Source organism: Ochotona curzoniae, unplaced genomic scaffold (genome assembly GCF_017591425.1).
Source record: "Ochotona curzoniae isolate NIBS_2020 unplaced genomic scaffold, NIBS_Ocur_1.0 scaffold_2476, whole genome shotgun sequence".
Classification (NCBI taxonomy): Eukaryota; Metazoa; Chordata; class Mammalia; order Lagomorpha; family Ochotonidae; genus Ochotona; species Ochotona curzoniae.
In genome coordinates, this window is record NW_024467095.1 from 4,162,682 (window position 1) to 4,176,167 (window position 13,486).

The following is a 13,486-nucleotide window of genomic DNA, read 5'->3' on the forward strand; positions in this document are numbered from 1 at the left end:
CTGTGTTGAACACTATTTTCTATAGAAGTCTTTTACCTAAAAACCTAGGAACAAAACACGCCTCAGTTATTTGAGACTTGCTTTCAAATTACAGCTGTGTTTTGTCTGTGCCCGTGTGTGTTGCCTATCCCTTGTATCTTAAGGAAGAAGAGCTACTTGAATCCCACACAAAGTTAAATCACAACCACCACTACCACCCATAATTATGCTGCTGCATTGTCTGAATTTACTAAATACTTCTGCAAGATAATTACGTGAATGAGATGCAGCCTCTGACCTTGAACTGAGCACAATTTAGTTACAGCCTTAGGAACTTAGACTCAAGGTACCCAAAGAGAAGAGACAAAGCCAGAGCTCTGAAAAGATCCACCTGTAGGGAGCAATGATGTCGGGCCTTGACTGATGGGTGGAGTTTGCCAGGCAGAGGATCCTAACAGCCTGACTTTGTGTATGTGTAGATTTTAAAAGGAATGATTTATCTTTTTAGATGGAAAAATTGACTTGCTTTAAAATATTCTCATGTAATGATTATCACTAAACTATATGGAATGGCATGTTGGATGATTCCTTTCATAATTTTATTAACCATGCATCATGTTCTTATAATATTCTCCCCTCTGGCCTGAAATTTTGTCCAAACAGCCCTCAAATTCTTCCTTTAGAGAACCTTGTATGTCTTCTGTTTATCTATGACACTGTGCTCTTTCTGTGGTTCCCATCCTACTGCTCTGTGCCTCCAAGTTCCACGCCTTACCAGCCCCTGAGACACACAGCCACCAAATATGTTTTGCTAAAATAGATTTACCCAGACTAGGCTAGGAAACATTTACACTGAGTTGTCTATAGTCATCTCATCTACTCTCCTACTTAATGCCTGTTAATTAATGCCATGATCAATCATTGTTTCCCAGCATCATTCTCATTCCACTCAGGTACATATTGGGGGCATCATCATCCGTGTTAAGAGACCACGTGAAATTCAAGTCTCAAGCATTTCCTAGATGTTGTACTTCCTCTCTCGGAGTGTGTTACCTTCCTGAGGAGTTACAAAAATTTAAATACAGGTGACATAAAGATATTAAAAATTAGAGCAAAAACAAATGGTCCATCCCCTCACCTTCCTCCAGATTCTGCTTCATCTATCATTCAGTTCCTCTTCTCCAGGCAGCCTTCCCTGCTTTCCAAAGTCACTTATTACTCCTTTGTTACTGTGCCTCGGGCTTTCCCTTCCCCTGTTGTCTGTCCTAAACTCACATGCTTTCGGCAGTCTCTGCTGAAATCTCCTGACATCACTGATGTACCTGTCTCATGTGGCTGCTTTCTTGACTTCACTGTTACACTTAGTATTTCGCTCAGATGGATCAGCTACCATGCAATGTCACGATCTTCCATGACTACAACCTTATTGGAAGATGTTGAAATACTTACGAAACAAATGATAGTTTCAGTAGCTGCTAAGAACCTTTTCAGGAGTGATTTGGAGGTCTTCACTTGAAATCAGGAGTGCATCTTACACGTCCTCCTGCTTTGCATAGCTAACAGCGCTGTAGACATGTTCAACTGTTTAATGTTTGCCTGGAAGATTGTCCTAAAGCAGCGTTGTTTTCTTTCATCTCTATCAGACAGAGGAGGGTTGCACGAACATTTATTAGGGTGTGTACTTAGCATGGCAGTTACGGGGTCTGCAGGCACGGGTGTTTCATCCACATGTCTGGATTGAAAATGTTCAGTGAATAAGCATGAAGCATGAGACTTTCACAGCATCCAAAGCAAATGAGGTGGCATCTCCAAACTGAAGGCTGAAGTTTTAGGAAGAAAGAAGTTAAGGGGAAAGAACTGCTCTGTAAGTTTCACAGTAAAAAAGAATTCTTTCAGTGAAAATTTTTATTCCCTTCCCTGTACTCTGTCTACTGAGGCAGAGAGCCCATAAATCCTTGGAAACTTAGCTCTTCTTGTTCAGTTTCAAAACTGTTTCATTACACAGCGTACCTATAATTTCTACAGGTTTGCTTTATCTTTGCAATCAACCCCTTTGCCTTCTTTTTGCTGAATTTCAAGTAGCCACCCTGAATCTTATTAAAGACTGTCTTTTTATACTAGTTTGGTCCAGTACCAGAAGGTCCTTCAGTTAAAAGAAAAAAAAACAGCTTCCTGTCTTCTCTGTCCCCACTGTGTTCACTCACCCTCTTGCGTGTGGAAGGTGGAGTGGGATGGTGGCACAAGAGGAACTCAGTTAATAGGCTGTCAAATTGTTTTAGGTGACTTTGTACTTACTGAGTTTAAGATCAACGTGAATTATGGACATTTCAGACTGGGAATTTAAATAGCAACAATGGGAAAAAAAACATGGGATTTGCCAACGCAAAGGAGTGACTCATCTGGTGAAAATGGTATTGTATTGGTGATACAATACAGAGAGAAGGAAAAGGCTGTGGTATCTGCTGTCTTTGTGTTTCTGACCTTGAGGAGAATTATAACTTGTTTGTTGCAGAAGTTGAGCATCTAATGTGCTGATGCACCTGTTAGTTGTAATAAATTAAACAGAAAAGCACTCACAGTTCCCTGTGCTTGCTTTGTGGGAGAAATATTTATGCAATATGGTAAACTGGATTTTTTTTTTCAAATAATGTATTCATTTGTGTTTCTTAGAAATCTTTTGCTCAAAAATATGCTTTCTCACTCTCCTTTCATCACAACATCCTGGTCTCATCATTGCATTTTAGAATATTCAAGGTAACGTGATTATTTTCTCTCTAATATAGAGACCATGAATCAGGCAACTCCTGCGAGAAAGCTGGAAGAGGTTCTCCACCTAGCAGAGCTCTGTATAGAAGTCCTGCAGCAGAATGAAGAGCACCACGCAGAGGTAATGACTGCTGTTAGCTGCGTTAGGAAGTCCTCCGCAGTCCTTTGCCAAAGCAGAGCAACTCTAGCAAGTTGATCTCTAGAGAGTATTGACATAATCTGGACATTTGCCTATGGAAAGCAGAGATCCTATGTGAACGCCCTTGAAGTATAACTCCCATTCGAAGAAGGCTTCACAGATTCATGGAAAGAGATAAGGTAGTCCTCCATGAACTTTTTCAAATCCCCCTCGTGTTATAAAGCAGCTTTATATGTGAATAGTTCCATGTTTATTTTCGACAGTGACATAAGCAAGCTTCTGGAATTTGTCCCAGGATATACAATGGATCAGATGGAAAGCAGGGACACGGAGGCATTTTGTGATGCCAGATCGCTTATTTTCCCCATGCCATGAATGCTTTAGGTTAGGAATGTAAATTAACATTTACAAGGCAATTTATAGTAAGCTTTAAGATCACATTGAACAGAAGGCATCCATCATTGTATGATCGGTCATACTAGTTTTCTAGTCTTCTCACCAAACATTTAAGCTTGCATTATCATTGTTAAAATTCTGACAGATCGTTTTCAGCAAGTGAACTTCTTATTCTAAAACTTAAACATTTCACTCATTGAAGCAGTCATGAGATTATTTACAATAACAGAAGAATTTTCTGTTGGATAGGGTGGGAGAAATGTGTGAAACTATGTGAATATCATACATTTTAGTGTCCTAGCAGTGCCATTATTCTTGAGGAAACTCATGGAAATAAGCCAATTACATATAAATTTACAGAATATTTGTATTTAATGAAGCCTTGTTCTCGAAAATATAAGAAGCTACAGGAAGTGCATTTTAGGCAAATTCTTAGAAAAGAATATTCATGAGACCTTCCTACAGGTAACTAGAATTTATCGTATACGATTATAAGGATGACGTTCAAAACATCTGCTTGACGCTCACACCGTGGAGTCTAGTTTTTAGCTTGCATCTGTCATGTGTGAACTTGTTATGGATATTTTATTTTAAACTGAAGAAACAGCTGCTTCAATAATTCAAAATGAATTCCCTGGAGGTTCTTTTCTAGGCTGGTACCACTGCTATGTTACAATGAAAATGATTAGATGATAAAATGTATGTATGTTTTGTCTTTGTTATTAGAAGGCATTATCATCAGAGGATTAGGCCCTCTGAATGATTAAAAAAAAAAGAATTTCTGTTTGGATTTTCACTTGTGGTATATATTTCAGAAAAATAGATATATTTAGTATCCTCATACATTATAAAGAATCTAAAAATGAAATGTTTGATACTTAAATATGCCAAAAATCATTAAGGTGTTTGTTCAAGTATAATATATACTATAATGGTTGCATGTAAATATTATTTATTTTATAACTCTCAAAAAATGTAGTTGTTTTTAATAAAACAGATCATTATAATGCATAAATATCACTATACTCTATGCAGAATTGAGGATGAGTATGATGGCCTCTTTTTAAAATGCTTTGTAACACTATGGTATTTTTCTATTTCACAATGCTTCCAAATTCTTGGAATCTTTCAGGGAAGAGAGGTGAGTAAAATTGTTTCTCCTATTTTTCTTTAAAAAAAAAAACTTTTATTTATTTAAAGGCAAAATTAAAGAATGAAAAAGACAGATCCTCCATCTTGGTGGTCTGTTACCCAAAAGGCTGGAGCAGGCCAAAGTCAGGGGTCAGGAGCTTCCTCCAGGTTTCCCACATGGGTACTGGAGCCCAAACACTTAAGCCATCATTTGCCATTTTTCCAGATCATGAGCAGGGAGCTGAATCAGAAATGGAGCACCGAGGACTCAAACCAGTCCCCACATGGGGTGGTGGCACTGCAGAGGGGCAGCTTAACTATCTACACCACAGTGCCCCTCTCTCCTATTTTTCTAGAGACTCATGTGAATTTCAGATAAAATCCACTCTGATTGTGGTCATGTTAAAACCAGTACATTCCTCTCCTTGGATTTACAGACTGTCTCTTCTTGTTTGGATAGACTAATTTGTTACTGTGCATAGATGAGTGTGTCTTACTAATAACTGCATACATAATTACCACCAATCCTATCAGTGAAACCAGTGACTAAGGACATTTAATAGTTTGAATTGGTTTGTGGCTTCCATTATTTTAGCTTTATATAAAAGCCGGATCTAACATTTTCTCTGAACCATGTTGGAGAGTGAATTAGTCTGAGTCCAGAGTGAATTGGTGGACTGCACTCAACACTGATATTTATTTTGCTGGATGTTCAGGCTGGAGTTTCTTTACTCGCTGAAAGAGCACCTAGCCTGGCTCCCTTAGTAGAGGTTAATGTGTCTGCCTCGGAAAGACCTTCGAGTGGCTCAGGTGTCAGCTGCTTTTATCTTCATTCTGCTTCTCCGCGCAGTGGCAGTTTACTTTGCAGGGCTAAGAGGTTGTTTCTGTCCTTCAGCAATTTCTCTGGAAAGCGGGTTGTATGTCCTTCAGATCTTTGACAGTCACTTACTGACAAGGGAGCCCTCCCTTCTCCCTGAAGGCCTCTCGACCTCTCCTCTCGGGCTTTCCTTCAGAATCCCTGCTTTCCCCTTAGAGAGTTTAAGTTTGTTCCTGTAGAATCTTTAAAGCTGTCTCCACATTTCAGGGACCAGATTGTGTTTGACCAGAAATGTTTTTCTTTAATGTTGACTTACTTAAAAGACATAGTGACACACAGAAAAAGGGATCTATCTTTCTATGCATTTACTGGCTTGCTGCCCAAATTCCTGCAACTGCTAGGGCTGGGCCAGATAAGCCAGGAACTGGAACTTGGTCCAAGTCTCCCACATTGGTGGCAGGAGCCTTGATACTTGGCCCATCATCTGCTGTATCCCAGGCACATTAGCCGGAAGCTGGATCAGAAATAGGACATTTGAGAACTCAAATGGGCAGTGTGATACCCACCCCCTTACCCAAAATGTTAAGCAAACTGACCCACCAGCTTTCCATTCCTATTTTTGCTTTGACAAAAGCAAAACTAGGTAACCCCAAATGCTTGCTGGGAAAACCATGAGTTCTCACCAACCCATCCCCCTATACACACACACACACCATCTCATTGCTTATAAAATCGACCCAGAAAGATTGAGCAACCCAGTTTAGTTACACACTTAGTGAGTTACTGAAGGAAGACTCAGACCAGATTCCAGACCTAGCAACTGATCACCTACATAGCTTTGCTATTGGAGTAGAATGGCTGGAGCGGTCGTCCTGTTTCGGATCATGGGATTGACAGAAGCATGAGAGCAGGGATGCAGCTGAAGGGGAGAGTGATTGTGATGTGCCTGTCCACTTTCTTCTCTTTCTTTGCTTGTCTTCTGGTCCATCCCAAGGCTCCACGCAAGGGAGGATGGAACACAGAAAGTATCAGTACAGGGAGGAGGGGGGAAATGCTAGGAGCACAGCTCAAGTCATCATTATATCACTTATCAGCCAAGTCTTGAGTTAAGTTCTCTAATGTATTTTAAATGTGATGTCAGCCATGATTTTGGGGACCCCTTAGGCAAGGAGGTTTTGGGGCTGGGATTTGATATGTGCAGTGTCAAGAGCTGTCATTTCACTGCAGATGGCTGATTTTTTCAGCATTCAGCTGGGTCAGTCAGGCTGTGCTGGCAGTGGAGCCAGGATGTGAAGACAAAGAGGAAGGAAGGAAGGAAGGCAGGAAGGAAAGAAGGAAGGAAGGAAGGCAGGCAGGCGGGCAGAAAGGTAGGAAGGAAGGAAGAAAGGAAGGCAGGCAGGCAGGCAGGCAGACAAGGCTGGCTGGCTGGCTGGCTGGCTCAGGAATGGATGGATTTGCAGGCAAACAGCAACCACTATACAGTTATCTAGAAGAGATTAGCTATGTAAGATCCTAGTTTCTAAACTCCAACTGACCTGACTCAAATCATTACTGCATTACCCAACAACTGTTTGTCTTTAAGCAAGTTATTTAATCTCTGTTTGCTAACAGATGAAATGAGAATAATTATACCATCTACCTGAAAGGATTGTTTGGGAAATTGAATAGGATAGTGTCTGTAAGACTTGTAGAACAATACTTGACACACAGAAAACATTTAATTAATGTCATACAATATTATTAGTACATCTAAGCTGGCATTGTAACATCTGTGTAGATTTCAACACATTTTTGTAATTACTTGCAACAGCATTTGTTTATTACATTTGTACCACAAAAAAATTTCATGGACGTTTGATTTTCACAGTGTCCCTGAGGGAGGTAAGGACAAGTGTTTGTTGCTGGCAGTTTGCAGAAGCCAAGACAGAGATCCACACCGGGATCAGATGTGCCCCTGATCAAGCATTCTCAGCTCTGAGCTCCAGAGATCAGGGCTCGGCTTCCATGTTCAGAATGCATTCCAGAAACAAACCAGGGTTTCAAAGTACTGTCAGCTGCCCTGTACATTATTTTTGGTGTTTACATTTATTTGTGGTGATATGTTTGAAAAGAAATGCAGTCGTGAAAGAATTTACAGTTGAGTTCTGTTTCATATGTCCCACATCAGCAAAGCAAATGTCACTTTCTGCCTCTGCCATCTCTTTCTCAATAGTTACTGGTTTAGCATCAGCACAACTCTAACTGAAATCCAGACAATCCAAACTTTCACTAGGTGCCCTGTGGCTGGATGGATTTCTATGAGAGCTTTCTCCTCCCTAATGGAAACCATGATGCTGTTGCAGTCTAACCACCATTCATGAGTGGTACCCTAGAGAGAAAATGACATGACTACCAGCTCAGGCTGGAATGGCTGCCTTCCAGTGGGATGGCAACGTAAAGGACAAGTGGTCTTCTATGTCTTTGCTTAGGTCTCGCAAGGATCTTCTCTACTGTTTTAAAGAGAACTGTACTTGCGAATCTGTCTCAGATATGGAGTTGCTTATATGTAGCAGTGGTGAAAGCGGACATATTTGTCTAGTTTCAGAACTTAGTGATAAAGCTTCCAATATTTTCCCATTCAGTATGATGTTGGCATTGGGTTTTCATGTGTTTCTTTGATTGTGTTGTGGAGTGTTCCTTCTGTGGTGTCTTGCTTAGGGATTTTAGCATGAAGTAGCATTGACTTTTATCAGATGCTTTCTCTGCAACTATTGAGATGATCATATGATTTTTACTCTTCAGTTTATTATTGTAGTGTGTCACATTTATTAATTTGTGTCTGTCAGTCTTTGTCTTTTAATTGATGAGTTTAAGCCATTTCCATTCAGGGTTAATACTGACATGTAGTGATGTGATCCCGTAATTTTAGCATTGGGTTTCTCATTGTGTGATTTAGGATATTTTGTGTAAATGCACCAGACTTTGGGCCATCCTCTGCTGCTCTTTAGGCTCATTAGCAGGGAGCTGTACTGCAAGAGGATCAGCAGAGACTTAAACGGGTGCCCACATGGGATATTGGTGTTAGAGTTGGCCACATTGTACCAGAACACTATCAAAGTATAGTATTTATTTCTATTTTTCATGGGCTTTTGGAAGTGCACATTGAGGGGCTCCAGAATTCCCACTCTGAAAGCATATCTTAGACTAAGGAGTAGAGAGAACATACAAGTCTTTGTAAGTCATTTAAGGGCTTTGAATTTTACTGACAGTGCATGGGGAAGCTGAAACAAGGTTTTGAGCTAAGTAATATTTTATCCGATTTGTTTTAAAATAACAGCTGGCTGCTAAAAAACAATTTGTGGTATCTAAAGTCTCTCAAATATGTAGTCTTTAATCAAGCAGATTTTGTAATTTAACGTAAAAATAATCAGCAGAGTATTCAAAGATTTTCATGTACACATATTTGTCATATTGTCATGGGGGGGTGGCAAAAAATTTGAAAGCACCAATTTGAATAGGGAAAAAATAGCTTAATACTATCATTTTAGAGTTGGTAGATTGGTATTTATCAATACAAATTGTGTTCATATAAAGATGAGGTCGTATCTCTTTACAATTTCTTCCCACATTTAAAAAATATTATATTTTATTTGTCATAGTGTATGAAACTAAGACATTGTATAATATTTTGAAGTGATGTAATTCTGTTTTTAACAAGTAAACCATTTCCACCTCATGTCTTTATCTGTTGATAGGCATTTGCCTGGTGGCCCGACTTGCTGGCTGAGCATGCAGAGAAATTTTGGGCTCTGTTCACAGTGGATATGGATACTGCACTGGAGGCTCAACCACAAGACTCCTGGGATAGTTTTCCTCTTTTTCAGCTACTTAATAACTTCCTGAGAAATGACAGTGAGCACTTGCAGTTTCTTTAATGGCATGGGGAATGGTGGGAGAGGGAGGGTGTTGTGTATATGGAAATGCGCATTTATAGAAACCTAGCATTGGCTGACCAGAGTTGATATCAATGCCATTGATATTTGCTCAGTCCCCAGATTATATCATGGAGATAGGCCAGTGACACTAGGCAAGCAACACTCCCAGCTTGCTTGAAGTTCTGAAGTACCCCTGTTCTACACTCTTGCCTCAATTGAGGAGTGATGATACAGTCACCTTTTGACTATAAATTGTGAACCAGAACATCTAGAATGGCTTCCATTTCTGAAGTATCGGAGAATGTTTCCCTCTCTGAGAAATGATTCAGAAACATGTAATTCTAGGGCCTGGCGTGATAGCCTAATGGCTAAATCCTCACCTTGCATGTGCTGGGATCCCACATGAGCGCCAGTTCATGTCCTGGCTATTCCACTTCCCATCCAGCTCCCTGCTGTGGCCTGAGAAAGCAATAAAAGATGGCCTGAAGACCTTGGACCCTGTACCTGTGTGGGAGACCCACAAACGTTCCTGGATTTTGGCTTCAGATTGGCTTACCTCTAGTCATTTCAGCCACGTGGGAGTGAACCACAGGATGGAAGATCTTCCTCCCTGTCTCTCCTTCTCTAGATATATATCTGCCTTTCCAGAAGATAAATAAATCTTTGGGGGGGGAGGAATATGTAATCCTAGAAATCATGTCTTGTGAGAGTTTCTACTAATGCATGTGGTGATTTTGTAGGCTAGAGAGTAGATTCATTTCTATAGATATACTATAGATGATAGTATAGTTGCTCCATGGCATGCCTTGCTCACTTGGTATAAATTAAAGAGAATTTGAACGTCCTCTACTGATACATTTTTCCCAGTACAATATATATGGTTACAATTCTGCAATAGGATTAAGGAAAGAGCAGCTAGTACAACTGAATTCTTCATCACGATTTTAACATACAGATTCCTGGACCTTAAATATGATAACTTTTAAAGATTTATTTTTTTTATTTGAATGGCAAGGTGACGTGAAATAGTAAGAGACAGAAAGAGATCGAGAGGAAAGAAAAATGGAAAAAAAGATCTTCCACCCATTGTTTGATTCCCCAAATGACCGTAATCGCTGTGTCTTGTCTAAGAACAAGACAAGAGCCTGGAATCGCATCTAAGTCTACATGGGTGTAGGGTCCCAAATATTTGCACCATCATCCTTGGTTTCCCAGGCACATAAGCAGGCAGCTGGATTGGAAGTAGACCAGCAGGACAGGAATTGGTTCTGCAGTGAGGCACAGGTAGTCACTGACAATTACATACTCATTTCCCACAGGTGGCTCATTCATGTTTCAAATTATGATCTGCCATTTTCCAACCTTCTGATAATTTGCACTCATTTGAAAGGTAGAGTGATAGAAATAGAGAAAGAGACAATGAGATCTTCCATGAACTGATTGATTCCCCCAAAACCCAAAGCTCTTGGGGATTGGCCAGGTCCAAAACTTCATCCTACTTTCCCACTTGTTAGGGATCCAGTGCTTGAGACAGTACTTGCTGCCTAACAGGATGCTCATCAACAACATTAAGCTAGATCAGAAGGAGAGGGACTAAACCAAACACTGACAGGGACTGCAGACTCCAAGGTGACATCGTACACTGGCGGGCCACATGCCCGCTCCTTTAATTCTTAAACTTCAATTTAATTCCCTTTTGCCAGCTAGAAGACTCTAAATGACAGCGCTCCTTTTCCATTCTTCTATCATATCCAGCTAAGAAATTAGAAGTCAGGGTTTTAATATTAAATATCTAGCAGTAAACCTGCTATCAACAATAAATACACATATTTTGCATTAAATCCCTAACTAGGGAAAAACAACTCTAGGGGTTTTTTTCTCCAACAGTACTTTCTCTATTTCTATGAAACCTCAGGAAGTGATTATCCTTAAAGTTGAGATTTATTTTTAAATGTGTCATTAATCAGTATAGTAAAAATGTTGAATTTTCTGACATTCAAAATTTAATTTTTTGGAGAAAATGTATTTTGTAGATTTTTAGAAATTTTCTTGGCAAACCTATACTACGTCTCTAATGGATGACCAAATTCCAGGGTTTATTTTGAAAAGTTCTTGAAATGTGTAAATTTATGAGATACCAAACTGAAAACTACAATTTAGTTTCCAGTCAGATTTGTAAATATTTAACTCACAAAAATTTCATTTTCTATAACAGTTCTGTAGCATTTGCTGTTTTTAAATACATATTGCTTTATACTATGTTTTTATACAATATTCAATCAGCATAGAGAATTATTTATTTCTGATCTCTTTCCGGCATTGGTAATTTGGAGGGGACATCTAAATCTTGGCTTTGATTTCAGAGTGATTAACAGATCTTAGAAAACATCAATTATTTCTGAGGAAAACAGCTCTGCCACATAGTGAGGTAAATAGAAAAGTTCCCCAGTGCAAAGATCTTCTTTTGGTGTGGGAGTCTAGGGTGACCTGGGGAACTGAGACTGAATGCACTGACTGTCATCTTAGACCCACAAGTTAGTTCCTGAACTAAGACCACTGAGTGATATCTCCGTATCTGGAAAACATAATTTTTATTACTTTTATTTTCATTTTTAATGATGAACATTTTTGTTGGGAATGATGTGTTTGTATTATTGCATTACTTAAATATTCAGATGGTGAGTGACTGAATTCACTTCAAATGTTTACACCTGAAGTAGCCCCCAAATTATCCTTTTTGGAAAGCTATAGGAAAGCATTGAACTTCTCTTATTCTTTTAGCCTCCCTTGAAAAAGAGATAGTTATGTCACAGCCGTGGCATTACAGTTTTAACCATACTGACAAAATTAGATCTGTAGTCCAAATTGCAATTAATTATCACTTCAGCCAGAGGAAGTGAACAGAGCTCTCTGTGCAGTCTTAGAAAAGGAGCTAATTTTCTCAGTAACAATGCTGACTCACTCATACATAAACCCATGTGTGTGTACTACACCAGGTATGTTGCTGATTGAATGTAAATCTTAAACAGTTGTGATTTACTACTAACAACTAGTAATTAGACTATTTTAGTATCACTGAAATTATTGGTTACCCATTATTACTGATAGATAATGGATGATATTATGTCAGCTCATTCAAAATTGAAAATGACTGAGATATCTCAAATAATGAAGATAGCAACAACAAAGTACTTCATTTGAGACTAAAACACTTTTTGGCAGACTTTTCTCAGTTGATGCCAACATTCTCACCAGTTACTTACTATTTTTCTTTTTCTGAAAATGTTATGCCTTGATATTTAAAAATAAATGTTTCTTTCAGTGGATCTTAAACCTCTTGATTTTCTGTGTGAGGAAACTCCCTAAGAGACAATGAGGTTGGGTAGGGCTGGTGAGGCCAATGTAGGAGCATTGAGACCCAAGAAAAGGCAGTGGCACAGGCTTAAGAGTGAAGGCACAGGCCAGGGCCAGTGAGTCAGGGTAAGTGTAGCAAGCTAGGGCAAGCACTTGCTCAGTTGGAGCCTTATGATGTGGTCTCCAGTTCAGCCTCATTCCACTGGAACAAAAGCACGTTCTCAGTGGATAATAACACCATCTTTTTGTAGAAGATATGAGTGTCTCAGAGGTCAGAAAATATTTAGAAGGGTGTTGAGTAGTAGTGCGCAGAGAAAGAGTTGGATGAGGCATACAAACACTTGAAATCAGCTTAGCAGTCTTCCTGGCATGAGTGTTAGCAAACATCTGTGCGGAGACTTCCACGGAATGAACTCATTAGTATGAAAAGGAGCTCAAGAGAGCAAGTTTGGTTTCATCTTTAAGGGGGAATGAAAAGCAACAACAACAAAAACCTGTGTCCTGAGAATCTGTCTCCCCTTTCGGTTGGTCACGATAAGGGAAAGTGTAGCTTTTACAAGTGTACCTTGGAGATAAAGTGGGGTTTTCCTCAAGGGAAGAGTTCCAGCTGCTCCCAAAGCAAGCCTGATGAGGAAAACAAACAGAGGCACCTTTATTTTTGGCCAACAAATAGTTAAGCTCCCACTTACCGCTCCAGTGTGTTTCGGTCCACCCTGTTCACTTAATGGAAGAGGGAATTTGATAATAGTATCTAAGGAAACACTTTTGAGAGATGCATGAAAATTGAGGGATGATAAATATTTTCAGAATGAGACAGTGAGCACCATAGTTGAATGATAGCATAAGATGGGGTCTCACTGGCACACACAGATTCTATCCTTGTGTGCAGTGCATCTTCCGTGACTGTACTGTCCCTAACCGATGCGGGCAAGTGACTGCTGTTGACAAGTGAAAGCCATCTGCAAATGGCACAGATCATCCCTTTCAGCA

At 39.6% G+C, this 13,486-nt stretch overlaps 1 protein-coding gene across 17 annotated transcripts in view; it reads left to right on the top strand.

Moving 5' to 3' along the window:
- Positions 1 to 13,486, top strand: part of CADPS2 (calcium dependent secretion activator 2) — a 357,764-nt gene that overhangs the window by 277,479 nt on the left and 66,799 nt on the right. For 10 of the 17 annotated variants that reach the window (XM_041002127.1, XM_041002128.1, XM_041002133.1 and 7 more), the window contains 3 exons: positions 2,763 to 2,866; positions 4,413 to 4,421; positions 8,963 to 9,119. In XM_041002127.1, the coding sequence (XP_040858061.1) occupies positions 2,763 to 2,866; positions 4,413 to 4,421; positions 8,963 to 9,119 (270 nt within the window). The remainder of the gene's footprint in view (positions 1 to 2,762; positions 2,867 to 4,412; positions 4,422 to 8,962; positions 9,120 to 13,486) is intronic. The other 7 variants (XM_041002130.1, XM_041002137.1, XM_041002142.1 and 4 more) reach the window with 1 other exon arrangement.